The sequence below is a fragment of the Gopherus flavomarginatus genome, chromosome 4 (genome assembly GCF_025201925.1).
Source record: "Gopherus flavomarginatus isolate rGopFla2 chromosome 4, rGopFla2.mat.asm, whole genome shotgun sequence".
In the NCBI taxonomy this organism is placed as follows: domain Eukaryota; kingdom Metazoa; phylum Chordata; order Testudines; family Testudinidae; genus Gopherus; species Gopherus flavomarginatus.
In genome coordinates, this window is record NC_066620.1 from 216,218,317 (window position 1) to 216,234,531 (window position 16,215).

At 50.2% G+C, this 16,215-nt stretch overlaps 1 protein-coding gene across 6 annotated transcripts in view; it reads left to right on the plus strand.

Moving 5' to 3' along the window:
• The window catches only part of DNMT3A (DNA methyltransferase 3 alpha), a 284,321-nt gene that overhangs the window by 37,555 nt on the left and 230,551 nt on the right, over nucleotides 1-16,215 (plus strand). For all 6 annotated transcript variants that reach the window (XM_050948759.1, XM_050948761.1, XM_050948762.1 and 3 more), the window contains exon 3: nucleotides 15,803-15,910. In XM_050948759.1, coding sequence (XP_050804716.1) covers nucleotides 15,803-15,910 — 108 coding nt within the window. The remainder of the gene's footprint in view (nucleotides 1-15,802; nucleotides 15,911-16,215) is intronic.

Here is a 16,215-nt window from a genome sequence, read left to right on the forward strand (position 1 = left end):
ATCCTGCCAGGGATATTAGCCTCTCTAGGCTGGTGGCTGGACCCCAAATCAGTTTGCAAAGGGGTGCCATTGCACGCCCCACAGCCCTCCATGTCCCTAGTCACGGATGCATCATCCCAGAGATGGGTAGCCCACCTTGGGAACCTCCGTACACAGTGGCTATGGTTGGCCGGAGAGTTATCCCTGCACATCAGCGTACGGGAACTCAGAGCAGTGCGCCTGGCGTGTCAGGCATTCCGAGAGCGCATTCAAGGCTGTTGTGTTGCAGTCCTCACAGACAACTCTACGGCCATGTTTTATATCAACAAGCAAGGGGAAGCCTGGTTGTCCCCTCCTGTCAGGAGGCCACTCGTCTGTGGGAATTCTGCGTAGCCCACTCGATCCATCTGGTGGTGTCGTTTCTCCCAGGAGTCCAGAGCACTTTAGCAGACCACCTCAGCAAATCATCCAGGCTCATGAGTGGTCTGTTCACCCGGACATCATCCACTCTGTCTTCCTGAAGTGAGACTTTCCCCTGATAATCGGAAATGCCAGGTGTTGTGTTCTCTCTTCAGGAGCGCTCTCTGGGTTCCCTGTCGGATGCCTTCCTAATTCAGTGAAGGATCACCTGTGCTACGCCTTTCCTCCATTCCCGCTAGTCCACAGGATCCTAATCAAGCTGCGCAGGGACAGCGTCCGTCTGATTCTGGTCACCCTGGCGTGGCCCAGAGAGCCCTGGTATACCATTCTCCTAGAGCTGTCAGTGGACACCCTGATTCCACTCCCGCTGTGGCCAGACCTGATCACTCAGGATCACAGTCAACTCTGTCATCCTGACCTGAAATCTCTCCACCTCACAGTATGGATGTTGCATGGCTAAATCAGTCTGAGCTGTGCTGTTCTCACTCGGTCCAGCAGATCCTTTTGGGTAGCCGGAAGCCCTCTACCAGGTCCACATACTTAGCCAAGTGGAAGTGGTTTTCCTGCTGGTGTGCCTGGAATCGTACGACCGCCCTACAGGTGTCAGTACCTATCATCTTGGACTACCTCCTGTCCTTAAAGCAGGAGGGCTTGGCAATATCCCATCAATTCGACAACTGGTCCCTATGTGGGATCTTAACCTGGTACTATCCAGAGTCATAGGTGCCCCGTTCAAGCCGATGGCCACCTGCTCACTCCTGTACCTTTCCTGGAAGACAGCCTTCCTCGTAGCTGTCACCTTGGCGAGGCGTGTGTCTGAGCTCCGGGCATTCACATCGAAACCACCATTTACGGTGTTCCACAAGGATAAGGTACAGTTGCGACCCCACCCGGCCTTCCTCCCTAAGATGGTGTCTGCCTTCCATGTCAACCAGGTCATATTCCTCCCTGTCTTCTACCCAAGGCCACATGCCTCTTGACAGGGGCAACAGCTGCACTCCCTAGACATTTGCAGGGCCTGACCCTCTACATTGAGCGAACGAAACCCTTCAGGAAAACGTCACAGCTGTTTGTTGCTGTGGCAGACCAGATGAAGGGCCTTCTGGTCTTCTCCCAGCGCATCTTGTTGTGGATCACATCATGCATCTGTGCGTGCTATGACTTGGCTGGTGTCCCATCTACACACCTTACTGCCCACTCCACGTGGGCTCAGGCTTCATCCTCTGCTTTCCTGGCGCATGTGCCGATTCAGGAGATATGTAGGGCAGCGACTTGGTCATTGGTGCATACCTTCATCACCCACTATGTGATAGTGCAGTCCAGAGGTGATGCTGTATTTGGTTCAGCAGTCCTTCACTCGGTGACATCTCACTCTGACCCCACCGTCTAGGTAAGGCTTGGGAATCACCTAATTGGAATCGACATGAGCAAGCACTTGAAGAAGAAAAGACAGTTACTCACCTTTGTAACTGTTGTTCTTCGAGATTTGTTACTCATATTCATTCCATACCTGCCCTCCTTCCCCTCTGTTGGAGTAGCTGGCAAGAAGGAACTGGGGGGTTGTTGGGTCAGCTGGGGCATATATCTGGCGCCATAAGGGTGCCACTCCAGGGGATCCCTCAGCCGAACCACCGACTGTTGCTAGGGTAAAAATCTTCTGATGATCGTGCACATGGTGCGCGCGCACCTAATTGGAATGGCTATGAGCAACACATCTCGAAGAACAACAGTTTCAAAGGTGAGTAATCGTCTTTTACTATAGTCCCTTTGGGTACTCCAATCTGTCCTGCCTCCTCAGTGAGCCTGTCTTTGTGATAGATGGTCCCTTACACCCAGTCCCAAAGGATCAGTCACTCACCCCAGGTTAGTTGCACTTTAGATCTCACAGCAAAGACAACTTGTAGCCAATCCTGTAATAAACTACATACAGATTTGTTGTATAGGGAAAGGAAGCGAGGGTTATTTACAAGGTTAAAGCAGGTAAATGTGCATAGACCCAAATGAGTTCCAAGGTTAAGTTTCAAACAGTAGTGGAAGGTTCTATAATAAGCAAGCCCTATATGTCCTTTCGGGTAAGCCAGGCTAAGCACTGGGGATCTTTTGCTCTTGCCTAGTAATTCTTGCCCCCCACAGCCCAAGCAACAAGAAGGAACTGTATCTCATCGCTAATGGTGTTTCTTCCCTTCCCCCTTGTGCTCGGAATGGCAAATTCAGCTGGTGGGAGGAATTCACTGACACGGTTCGTCTTTGCGGCAGGGGGAGCAAACAACAAAGTGTTTTGTCCTCTTTAATGTTCCGCAATAGTTTGTCTGATGTTGATGGGCCTCCCTTGTTGGCCAGGATGTGCAACACCATCTGTTGGAGATCAGCACTTTACGCTAGTTAAGGTCTCCCTCCTGTCTGGTGATTTATGCAGTTACAAAGGCTTACAATGCAAACCCTTAAATGTTACCTTATAATATGGGATACAGATAACAGAAGTGAGACTAACGCAGGCAGCAATTTACAAGCATTCCATAAAATTTAAACACTAAACACATTCTTTTAATTCTAATACCTATTTTAACAATCCTAACACACAGGTGAGCCAGACTGGTCCCAGCTAGAGATTTGTCAGTGTTCAGTTGAGGCAGGGGAATCTGGGCATGACCTGCCACCTGGTATGCCAGCGTTACAGTTATAATATATGCCTTGAATGCTCACATGGCTCTTCAGTGTCATCTGGGAGCAGGTGACAATGCTTCAAGACTTCAAGGATGCTGCTATATGTATAGTTATAGTTTAGTTATATATCATAGAATCATAGAAGATTGGGGTTGGAAGAGACCTCAGGAGGTATCTAGTCTAACCCCCTGTTCAAAGCAGGACCAATCCCAACTAAATCATCCCAGCCAGGGCTTTGTCAAGCTGGGCCTTTAAAGCCTCTAAGGATGGAGATTTCACCACTTCCCTAGGGAACCCATTCCAGTGCTTCACCGCCCTCCTAGTGAAATAGTTTTTCCTAATATCCAACCTAGACCTCCCACACTGTTACTTGAGACCATTAATCCTTGTTCTGTCATCTGGTACCACTGAGAACAGCTGAGCTCCATCCTCTTTGGATCCCCCCCTTCAGGTAGTTGAAGGCTGTTATCAAATCCCCCCTCACTCTTCTCTTCTGCAGACCTAATAAGCCCAGTTCCCTCAACCGCTCCTCGTAAGTCATGTGCACCTTGATGTGCTGGCATTGCTCCTACGAATGCAGCCAATATGCCGTTAGCCTTCTTGGCAACAAGGGCACACTGCTGACTCATATCCAACTTCTTGTCCACTGTAATCCCCAGGTTCTTTTCTGCAGAACTGCCACTTAGCCAGTTGGTCCCCAGCCTATAGGGGTGCATGGGATTCTTCTGTCCTAAGTGCAGGACTCTGCACTTGTCCTTGTTGAACCTCATCAGATTTCTTTTGGCATAATCCTCTAATTTGTTTAGGTTCCTATGTATCCTGTCCCTACTCTCCAGTGTAAATGTACCACTCCTCCCAGCTTAGGGTCATCCGCAAACTTGCTGAGGGTGCAGTCCACGCCATCGTCCAGATCATTAATGAAGATGTTGAATAAAACTGGCCCCGGGACCAACCCCTGGGGCGTTCGGCTTGATACTGGCTGCCAACTAGACATGGAGCCTTTGATTACTACCCATTGAGCCTGATGATCTAGCCAGCTTTCTATCCACCTTATAGTCCATTCATCCAGCCCATACTACTTTAATTTGCTGGCAAGAATACTGTGGGAGACTGTATTAAAAGCTTTGGTAAAGTCAGGGTATATCACGTCCATTGCTTTCCCCATATCCACAGAGCCAGTTATCTCATCACAGAAGACAATCAGGTTGGTCATATGCAAAGATGATTGAGCAGTCTGCCATAGCCATCTTGGTATCTTGCTTCTTTCCATTGTTGGGGAGATTTTGGCATGTCTTGCTCAATAGACTCTCCATCATCACTGATAACATCGGTTGTGGCTTTCATGTGGGATGTGGAACAGCGGATATGATTTTTGCTGCTCACCAAATACAGGAAAAGTGCTGGGCACAAAACAGTGATCTCTGTATGGTGTTTGTAGACCTGACGAAGGCCTTCAGCGCTATTAGGTCATGGATCTTATATAAAGTTGGTTGTCTGCACAGATTCGTCACCAGTGGTGCACTTGTGCTGTGCTGGCATGCAGGCTAGAGTGCTGGCAAATTGTGCTTTATGAGAGCCTTTCTTTGTCATAAGTGGCATTAAGCAGCTCTGTGTGCTTGACTGGGTATTTACATGCAGTCGTGCACAGATGGCATCTCCAATCTCCAGCATCCCTGTGCTCACATTAAAGTGATCGACTTGCTCATCAGACAGTTCCTCTTCACTGATGACTGTACATACTGTGGCAAATTGCCAGTACTGTTATGCTGGGTCTCACCCTTTCTCTTCTTTGGGGAAGGTTCAGGGCACCATTGCTTGCCTCTGAACCAGTATTTTAATTACCCCACTAGTGTCCTTGAGGAGGGGAGTGGAGAGGGAGGGACCTGAACCCGCCCTCTTCTCCAGGTCCCAACCCAGGGCCCCTGAGGTTTGTGGTGAACCGCTTGAACTAGCGGTTCCTTCCCCTGGGCTTCTTCCCTCTCCTGCTCTTCAGCTTGTGAAGGGGCTTTTTGCCCTCCTTCTACACAAGCCAGGTGCCCCTTACCTAGGGTTTCTTTTGGATTTCTCAGCCCACCGCAGCACTGTCATAACTTTCCTACTCAGATCTGAACCTTAGAGTTCAGAACATGAGAAGCTAGCATGAAACTTCCAAACTTAATTACCAGCTTGGATCTGATATCGCTGCCACCAGCCAGAAAAATTCCAGTGTCTGGCTCACTCTGGTCTCCCCAAAACCTTCCCTGGGGAACCCCCAAGACTCAGATGCCCTGAGTCTCACCACAAAGGGAAATAACCCACTTCCCTTCTCCTTCTTCCCCTCCAGGTGTTCCCTCCCTGGGTTCCTGGAGAGATATACAGATTCAAGCTCCGTGAATCTAAACAAAGGGATTCCACCCACTTTACCTCCTCCCAGATTTCCCCGCCCTGGGTACTCTGGGAGATTCCCTGCTTCAAGTCCTTGAAACACAAGTACCGAGAGATCTAATCTCTCTCCCCCCTCACCCAGAGGGTATGCAAAGTCAGGCTTAGTAAATCTAACACAAAGAGATTTTCCCCCTCCCTTCGTTTCTTAGCCTTAACCAGTGAAAAACACTCAAACAGGTCTTAAAAAGTTAGCTTTATATAAAAAGAAAGAAAAAGGACATTAAATGGTCTCTGTATCAAGGTGACAATATACAGGGTCAATTGCTTAAAAGAAAAAATGAATAAACAGCCTTATCTAAAAAGAATACATTCCAGCAACTACACACATGTAATACAAAAAAAAAAAAAAACAATATAAACCTATTGTCTTACTATCCTTGTACTTACAACTTGGAAACAGAAGATTAGAAAGCCTGGAGATAGAAAGATCACTCTCAGAGCCGAGAGGGTCACCGAACCAAGACAAAGAACAAAAGAACTCACACCCAAAACTTCCCTCCACCCAGATTTGAAAAAGTCTTGTTTCCTGATTGGTCCTCTGGTCAGGTGTTTGGTTCCCTTTGTTAACCCTTTACAGGCAAAAGAACATTAACCCTTAGATATCTGTTTATGACACGCCCCCCAAATTGCAGTCAGTGGGGAACCTCACTGGCGGTGATTTCCTCCTAGAACTTTAAAATAAACAGATTAATACAACACATGCACCTTTACATATACCACTAAGTATATAACTAACAGTACATTTTAAGAACACTTTTTAACTACTGGATTCTGGGAAAGTTTCACGAGAGAGTGCATCAGCTACTTTGTTAGAAGCTCCTGAGATGTGCTGAATTTCAAAATCAAAATCTTGGAGAGCTAAACTCCAACGAAGAAGTTTCTTGTTGTTCCCCTTGGCAGTATGAAGCCACTTTAGCGCAGCATGGTCAGTTTGTAGCTGGAACCGCCGTCCCCAAACATATGGGCGTAGCTTTTCCAGGGCGTACACAATGGCGTAGCATTCCTTTTCACAGACTGACCAGTGATGTTCCCTCTCAGACAGTTTCTTGCTGAGAAACACGACAGGATGGAAGTTGTGATCCATTGCTTCCTGCATGAGAACTGCTCCTATACCACGCTCAGATGCATCTGTGGTGACTAGGAATGGCTTGTCAAAATCCGGGGCCCTGAGCACAGGGTCAGACATGAGCGTCGCCTTAAGTTGGGTAAAGGCCTTTTGACACTCATCAGTCCACTTAACTGCATTTGGCTGGGTCTTTTTGGTCAGGTCGGTCAGTGGGGCAGTGATTTGGCTGTAGTGTGGTACAAATCGCCTGTAGTACCCGGCCAAGCCTAAGAAGGATTGAACCTGTTTCTTTGACTTTGGGACAAGCCACTTTTGGATAGCATCTACCTTGGCCTGTAGGGGGTTTATGGTTCCTCGACCCACCTGGTGTCCCAGGTAAGTCACTCTGTTTTGGCCTGTTTGACACTTTTTGGCCTTAACAGTTAGTCCGGCCTGCCTGATGCGCTCAAAGACCTTTTCCAGGTGTAGTAGGTGTTCGGGCCAGGAGTCAGAAAAAATGGCCACATCATCGAGGTAGGCAACTGAATATTCTCCTAGTCCTGCTAGTAGACCATCTACCAGCCTCTGGAAGGTGGCGGGTGCATTTCGCAGCCCGAAAGGAAGTACATTAAATTCATATACCCCCGCCTGGGTGACGAATGCTGACCTTTCCTTGGCAGGTTCATCCAGTGGTACTTGCCAGTACCCCTTGGTTAAGTCTATTGTAGAGATGAACTGGGCACGTCCCAACTTTTCCAATAGCTCATCGGTGCGTGGCATTGGATAGTTGTCCGGACGAGTTACTGCATTTAGCTTACAGTAGTCCACGCAAAAGCGTATTTCCCCATCTGGTTTGGGTACCAGAACCACTGGAGATGCCCATGCACTGGTAGATGAGCGTATTATACCCATCTGTAGCATGTTCTGGATCTCCTGTTCTATAGCAGCTTGGGCGTGAGGAGACACCCGGTAGGGTGGGGTTCTAATTGGGTGAGCATTACCTGTGTCAATGGAGTGCCCGTTCAGTCCGTCCTGGTGTGGCTGAGAACAATGGGGCGAAGCTAGTGCACAGCTCCTTGATTTGTTGCCGCTGCAGACGTTCCAGGGTTGTGGAGAGGTTCACCTCTTCCACGCCACCGTCTTTTTTCCCTTTGTAGTAGACACCTTCAGGCCACTCAGCATCATCTCCCTGGACTGTAAACTGACAAACCTCTAAGTCTCTGGAATAGAAAGGCTTGAGAGAATTAACATGGTACACTCTGGGTTTTAGAGAGGAATTGGGAAATGCTATGAGGTAGATAACAGCTCCCAGGCGCTCTTGGACCGTGAATGGCCCTTCCCATGATGCTTCCATCTTATGGGCCTGTTGCGCCTTCAAGACCATAACCTGGTCTCCTACCTTGAAGGAATGTTCTCTGGTATGTTTGTCATACCAGGCCTTTTGCTCTTCCTGAGAATTTTTTAGGTTTTCTTTAGCAAGCACTAAAGAGTGTCGGAGGGTGCTTTGTAGGTTGCTTACAAAGTCCAGAATGTTAGTTCCTGGAGAAGGCGTAAACCCCTCCCATTGCTGCTTCACCAACTGTAATGGCCCCTTAACCTCGTGACCATACACAAGTTCAAACGGTGAAAACCCTAAACTGGGATGTGGTACAGCCCTGTAGGCAAAAAGCAACTGCTGCAACATTAGATCCCAATTATTGGAGTGTTTGTTGATGAATTTACGTATCATGGCCCCCAAAGTTCCATTAAACCTTTCAACCAGGCCATTGGTTTGATGGTGGTATGGGGTGGCAACCAAGTGGTTCACCCCATGAATTTCCCATAGTTCTTTCATGGTCCCTGCCAGGAAATTAGATCCTGAATCTGTAAGGATGTCGGAGGGCCAACCTACCCTGGCAAAAATGTCAGTTAGTGCCTGGCACACAGCTTTAGCCCTGGTGTTGCCCAGAGCTACTGCTTCCGGCCATCGGGTAGCAAAGTCCACGAAAGTCAGTACGTACTGCTTTCCTCTGGGTGTCTTTTTTGGGAAAGGACCCAGAATATCCACAGCTACTTGCTGAAATGGGACCTCAATTATGGGGAGTGGCTGGAGGGGGCCTTGACCTGGTCTTGGGGTTTTCCCACTCTTTGGCATACCTCACAAGACTAGACATACTTGGCAACGTCCTTGCCCATCCCCTCCCAGTGGAAGGACTTCCCCAACTGGTCCTTGGTTCTGTTCACCCCATTATGGCCACTGGGATGATCATGGGCTAAGCTTAAGAGCTTTTCCCTGTACTTAGTTGGAACCACCAACTGTTTTTGTGAATGCCATTCTTCCTGGTGTCCACCAGAAAGAGTCTCCTTGTATAAAAGTCCTTGTTCTACAACAAACCGGGATCGGTGAGCAGAGCTGAGAGGCGGTGGGGTGCTCTGTGCCGCCGCCCAAGCTTTCTGAAGGCTGTCATCTGCTTCCTGCTCCGTCTGGAACTGGTCCCTTGAAGCTGGAGACACCAGTTCTCCCTTAGACTGTGGACTTGGGCTTGGTCCCTCTGGAAGCGATGTTGGTGATGGGGTTGTTTCCGTTGCTGGTGAACCACTCTCCGCTTTTGCACCAGGTGGTATTTCAGGCTCTGGCTGAGCCTCTTGGGTGTGGTTGTCTGCTGCTTCTGCCAGTTCAGGGTCGCTGGCGCCCTCTGGCATTGGGGTTGAAGGTGTGGTTGCGATTGCTGGCACTGGTGTTGGTTTTGGGGGCTGTTCCAGTTCCGGGCCTGGGACTGGAGGTGCTGTGGCTGTTTTCGTTGTTGGCAGGGAATGCTGGTCCACTACCTCTGTCTGGGTCTCTGGTAGCACAGACGGGTTTCCTGTGGACGGCTCAGGAACAGGAATGGGTCTGGAAGCTTGCCTGGTTTGGCTACGTGTAACCATTCCCACTCTCTTGGCCTGCTTCACCTGGTTGGCCAAATCTTCCCCCAGTAGCATGGGGATGGAATAATTGTCATAGACTGCAAAAGTCCACATTCCTGACCGGCCTTTGTACTGGACAGGCAGTTCAGCTGTAGGCAAGTCTACAGCTTGCGACATGAAGGGGTAAATTGTCACTTGGGCCTTTGGGTTGATGAATTTGGGGTCGACAAAAGATTGGTGGATAGCTGACACTTGTGCCCTCGTGTCTCTCCACGCAGTAACCTTCTTTCCGCCCACTCTCAAAATTTCCCTTCGCTCCAAGGGTATTTGAGAGGCATCTGGGCCTGGGGATCTTTGGTGTGATGGTGGTGTAATGAACTGCACTTGGTTGGGGTTCTTTGGGCAGTTGGCCTTTATATGTCCCAGTTCATTACACTTGAAGCATCTTCCAGCTGACTGGTCACTGGGTTGAGGTGGGTTACTGGAGACTGGTGAGGTGGAAAAATAGGGTGTCTGTGGCTTTCCTTGGGTTGTAGAAGGGGTCTTGGGTTGCCCTCGGTTGTAGGATTTATTGTCGGTGTGCCCCCTGAGGTATTCATTCCCCTTGACAGTAGCTTTCTTGCTTTCTGCCACTTCCATCCATTTGGCTCCAATCTCCCCCGCCTCAGTGAGATTTTTGGGTTTTCCATCTTGTATCTACCGTGTTATGTCCTCAGGAACACCATCCAAGAACTGCTCCATTTGTATGAGGAGGTGCAGTTCGTCCAAGGATTTAACATTGTTTCCTGATATCCAGGCCTCATAATTTTTCCCAACGTAGTAGGCGTGTCTGGGAATTGACACATCTGGTTTCCACTTTTGGGTTCTGAAACGCCGATGGGCATGATCCGGGGTTATCCCCATTCTGAATCTGGCCTTGGTTTGAAATAATTTATAATCGTTCATTCTGTTCTTTGGCATTTCAGCCGCCACCTCTGCTAAGGGTCCACTGAGCTGTGACCTCAGCTCTACTATGTACTGGTCTTCAGGGATGCTGTACCCAAGACAGGCCCTTTCAAAATTTTCTAAGAAGGCCTCAGTGTCATCACCTGCCTTGTAGGTGGGAAATTTCCTGCGATGTGGAACAATCATTGGCGCAGGGTTGTTAGGACTGGCTGGAGCGTCCTGCCTCGCCCGCGCCAAGTCCATTTCATGCTTTCTCTCTTTTTCCCTCTCTTCACTCTGTTTTTGTTGTTTTTCCAGTTCTTTTTGTTGTTTTTCCATCTCTCGTTGGTGGCCTGCCTCTTTGGCTTCTTGTTCTCTTTTATGGGCTGCAAGTTTGACGTTTTCTTCCTTTTCTTTCAGCTCCGCCTCTTTTTCTCTTTTTTCCATTTGTCGCCTGTGGTCTGCTTCTTTGATTTGTCTCTCTGCCTCCATTTTTGCCTTGGAAGTCATGGTTCCTGTTTTCTTGTGTTGGGGTGCCCTCTGGTGTTTATTGTTTGAACTGCTGGCTCTCTGTTGTCTCCTGAGGTTTGCCTAGCCAACAGTGCCTTTTTTTTTCTAGCTAATCTTTTAAATGTAAAGTAAACCAGAAAAACCACTTTATTTGCATGTGTGTTGTGCTGGGTACTTGACTCTCAATCGGAGTGCTATAGTTTAACAAAAGACCCTTTGTCAACCTTAATAGTTCCTTGCTTAATATGCAAGCCAAACTGCAACCAGAGAACAGAAAAAAAAAATTCTCGCTGGCTCTTTTTAAAACCACCCTTTCTCTCTGCATAAAAGCCCTAGCAGAGAAAAAGAAAATAATATTCCTACTGGCTTGTGGATTCTTATCTTATCCCACACCACTGCCACTCATGTCATAACTGTCCTACTCAGATCTGAACCTTAGAGTTCAGAACATGAGAAGCTAGTATGAAACCTCCAAACTTAACTACCAGCTTGGATCTGATATCGCTGCCACCAGCCAGAAAAATTCCAGTGTCTGGCTCACTCTGGTCTCCCCAAAACCTTCCCTGGGGAACCCCCAAGACTCAGATGCCCTGAGTCTCACCACAAAGGGAAATAACCCACTTCCCTTCTCCCTCTTCCCCTCCAGGTGTTCCCTCCCTGGGTTCCTGGAGAGATATACAGATTCAAGCTCCGTGAATTTAAACAAAGGGATTCCATCCTCTTTACCTCCTCCCAGATTTCCCCGCCCTGGGTACTCTGGGAGATTCCCTGCTTCAAGTCCTTGAAACACAAGTACCGAGAGATCTAATCTCTCTCCCCCCTCACCCAGAGGGTATGCAAAGTCAGGCTTAGTAAATCTAACACAAAGAGATTTTCCCCCTCCCTTCGTTTCTTAACCAGGGAAAAACACTCAAACAGGTCTTAAAAAGAAAGCTTTATATTAAAAGAAAGAAAAAGGACATTAAATGGTCTCTGTATCAAGGTGACAATATACAGGGTTAATTGCTTAAAAGAAAAAATGAATAAACAGCCTTATCCAAAAAGAATACATTCCAGCAACTACACACATGTAAATACAAAAAAAAACCAATATAAACCTATTGTCTTACTATCCTTGTACTTACAACTTGGAAACAGAAGATTAGAAAGCCTGGAGATAGAAAGATCACTCTCAGAGCCGAGAGGGTCACTGAACCAAGACAAAGAACAAAAGAACTCACACCCAAAACTTCCCTCCACCCAGATTTGAAAAAGTCTTGTTTCCTGATTGGTCCTCTGGTCAGATGTTTGGTTCCCTTTGTTAACCCTTTATAGGTAAAAGAACATTAACCCTTAGCTATCTGTTTATGACAAGCACTCCTCCAAACTTTCCTTTTGTCTGTCTTCAAAACTGTTCTCGTCTCCAACTCCTTCAAACTGCTCTCTGCTCCAGCCAAACCTTCCTGCTCCAACTCCCACACTGTCTGACTGAAGCAGGGGTTTTTATCACATGACTGACTGCTGGTGCTCTAATTGGCTTCAGGTGCTCTAGTTAGTCTATAGCAAACCTTCCTCCCCTTGCAGGGAATAAGGCTCCCTGCTAACACTCTCCTGCTACCCTCTGGCCATGCTGTATCACAGTACATATCAGAGGGGTGGCCGTGTTAGTCCGGGTCTGTAAAAAGCGACAGTGTCCTGTGGCACCTGATAGACTAACGGACGTATTGGAGCATGAGCTTTCGTGGGTGAGTACCCACTTCGTCAGACGCATGTGGTGGAAATGTCCAAGAATGCCAAGAATTCTTGCCTGCATATTTATACCTGCCTCTGGAAATTTCCACCACGTGCGTCTGACGAAGTGGGTATTCACCCACGAAAGCTCATGCTCCAATACATTTGTTAGTCTATAAGGTGCCACAAGACTCTTTGTCGCTTTGTACATACGTAGCACGTACCGTCGTAGACATGCAGCATCTTATGTAGCGCTTTTCTAGATCAGTAAAGCGATTCAGACTCTGTTCGCCTCAAGAAAACCGAATTGCTTTACCAGCCTTTGCCAGGAAAATAAGAGTCTGCCCCTGAAATCACAGCTGAGGGCACGCTGCTTAATGCAGTACAGCAATGTTGCTATCTCGGGAGTGATTTACCTAAAAATGCCGTGATGAATGGTGAAATCCCACAGTGTGTTTCAAAAGCCAGGGCTGCTTAGGGTTGACTTTGTCGCCACCTGTGGAATGTGAGAGGCCTTTGCCTTCACCCCAAGCTCCATGTATCTCAGCTAAGGACTCTTCTCTACGGCCGTGAGACATGGATGCTCGATAGCAGGCACTTGAAGCAACGAGCGTGTTTTCATATGCGCGGTCTGCGTCTCATCTCCGACGTCAAATGGTTGCACAGGACACCAGGCATCCAAGTTCTGGCCCGTGCTGCATGACTAGCTTTGAATCCCTCATCTTACAGGAGCAGCTTTGCTGGGCTGTTGACCTCGTATATATGGGTGATAAGCGACTCCCCAAAGCAATATTTTCTGGACAGCTGAAAATGGGAGCGTGTACGCTGGGAGACCCATGGAAACGATATAAGGATACTCTGAAAGCTCACCTAAAACCTGGCAGAGCTTGGGAAGCAGCTACTGTGAACACATCAGGGTGGCAGCAGGCCTCATGGGCTGCAGTTAAAGCCACTGAGAACAGCAGAACAGAAAAAGCCAAAGGGGCACGTGAGTGAAGTAAGCAGCTGTGGAAAAACCAGGTCGCCGCGTCTGTCCAGCATGTGGCATCTTCAGATTCCTTAATGGCTTCTGACACACTGAAGTCAACCAACTCCTACATCGGCCTTGACGGGAGACTGCAGCAACGTGAGGTTCTCTGGCCTGTATTCTGTAGGGTGTCAGATTAGATGATTCAAATGGTCCCTTCTGGCCATACCATCTGAATCGGTGTGCGCCTGGCCACTCTCCCCCAGGGCACAGCTGGGTGTGGGCATGAGAATGGCAGTCGGGCTGTGTGCTCCATGTTTCAGAACTTCATCAGGACAGCTCGTGGGGCCAGGAGAACCGCCTCGGCTCTGAGGAGAGGCCCCTGCTCTGAGAGCAGGCAGCGGAGTGGGGAGACACAGAGAGGGTGCCCCCAGAGGAAGCAAGCACAGGAGCCGCTGCAGGGGGAGCTGTTCCATTAGCGTGTGCTTCCCAAACTGCAGCAATAGTGGGAAAGCCCTTCTCCCTGCAGCCACCCCTAGGGCTTGGGGTCACCTCCTCCAGAAGGAAAGGCCCCCAGCCAATCCCCCAAATGACAGCCACTCCGGAGCCGGGGGACTGCAGCAGGGCACCCGCACAGTGTCCCTGTCCCCCCCAGGGGAACCCTCCCAGCTGGAACACACAGGGCCTGTGGTGCTGGGGCATGGAGGAACCGCTCTTGACTTACTCGTAGAGTGTGGGGGGCATTGGTTGCATTGTGAGGGGGAGGACTCCAGGGCTGGAGAGTGGGGGGCTGCAGGTGGGGGTTACAGATGAGCACAGTCCTGGCTGGTTGGCACCCCTGCTCTTGGAGCTCCGTGGTGGTTCTCTCCTTATCGGGCTCTGAGCTACCCAGGCAGCTGGTGGCAGCCCTGTACTGTTCAGGTGGGACAGGAATGTGGCTGGGGCTCGTGCCTGAGATGTCAGGAGACTGGGAGCTGTTGAGGCACAGCTGGATCTCGGGAGCTGTCTGTCTGCCAGCTCGCATCGCCTCCCCAACCCCGGCCTCTCCCTATTCCAGTGCCCCCCCCCTTTTCCTTCCACTTCTCCCCCGTCTGCTGGCCTCTTCCTGCCTTGGCTGGGGCTGCGATCTTAGAGGCTCAAGTGAAATGCATCCCTGCCACTGGAAGCTGGCTTGTTTTCCTCTCCCAGGGTGACCCTCAGGCACATGGCTGGCTGCAATCCCTGAGTGGCCTGTCATTGCCCATGGCACACAGCCACCAAGGAGGAGCTAGAGAATGACTTGAGGGCTGCACTCTCATCCCACCCTGTGCTGCCCCTTGCTGGGGCATGGGAAATGGAGCCAGCCAGGCCTGCTGGGAGGGACCAGAAGGTCTGTATAGCAGCCCACGCAGCACACCCTCAGCCCAGCCCCTGTGCCCCTGGCTGGCAGGTTCTGCAGAGAGGCTGAGGGGCCAGTGTGGTTCCAGGAAGCTGGCCCTACCGCAGCCTGTGCTGAATCCATTCCCAACAGCCTGTGGGCAGAGCAGCTTGCACCCTGTGTGACTGGACTGGCAGTGGGGCCAGGGCCTCCCCCAGGGAACATGAGCTGCTGCTCTGGGAATGTGACACAGGTTCCTCTCCTTGGGACATGTTCACATTCCTCCACCCATGCCAAGTGCCAGCGTCGCATCAGCTTGCTGGGGCTGGGACATGGGGCTGCCTGTGCCAGTGCTCCAGGCCCTGGAGGGGAGGAGATGAAGCTGCACCCTGGGGCTCAGCACGCCAAACTCCAGGGACAGCTGAACCCTCCCTTTGAACGCATCCACCTCAAACCCTGGAGCTGCTTCCTGTCATGTCAATGTCCGCTCCGCCCTCACTGGCTGCAGCCAGCCCACCAGGGGCTGGGAACTAGTCAGATTCCAGTCCCGCTGGCTGGTCAGCTTGGGTATTGCAGGAAGTGGGGCTGGTGGCTCAGAAGGAGGCACAGTGCCCCCGATGCAGCGCTAGGAGACACGGGGCTGCTTTGGTGCCAGCTTTTAGCTGAGCTGTCAATCTGGGCAATCTGAGCCGATATCCAAAGGGTGGAAATCTCTTCCTCCTGTGCCAGGACCCTTCCTGACCTAACCCGCCAGGTCGTGTTACTGCGTGCTGCTTTCCACCCCCTGTCCATAGCCTGGGCCGTGCTTTGGGATGACAGGCAATGTAGAAATGTAAAATATGCTGGAGTTGAGGGAGCAGCTGTCTAGCCCCTGCTGTGATCTACTGCACTGACTCTGCACTCTCTCTTCGCCTAGCAGAGGGAAGAGGAGCTGGAGGAGAACCGGAGCAAGGATGAGAAGCAGGAATCAGGGACAGCCACGAGGAAAGCGGGGCGGCCTGGCAGGAAGCGCAAACACGCCCTGGTGAGTCTGAGAATGTGAGGCGGCTCAGAGTCCTGCCAGCGGGGTTCTGTCTGGGCTGACAGTGCTGGAGACAGGGGTGGTGGGCTGAAGGCACTGAACCGGAGCAGAGAGCCTGGCTCATTGGCACGGCTTGTGGCAGAGTGGGAGTGTGGCTCCTGTATGTCTTGGGCTCGTGGCACGTCATGTGGTGCTTTGCACTCCATGGGCTGCAGCAGCTCAAGGGCAGGGCTTGCTTGGATGCTGTGAAGAGTGAGAAAGGGAACCCTGGAGCCCATGGCCTACAAGAAGGAACGTCCCACTTGTAT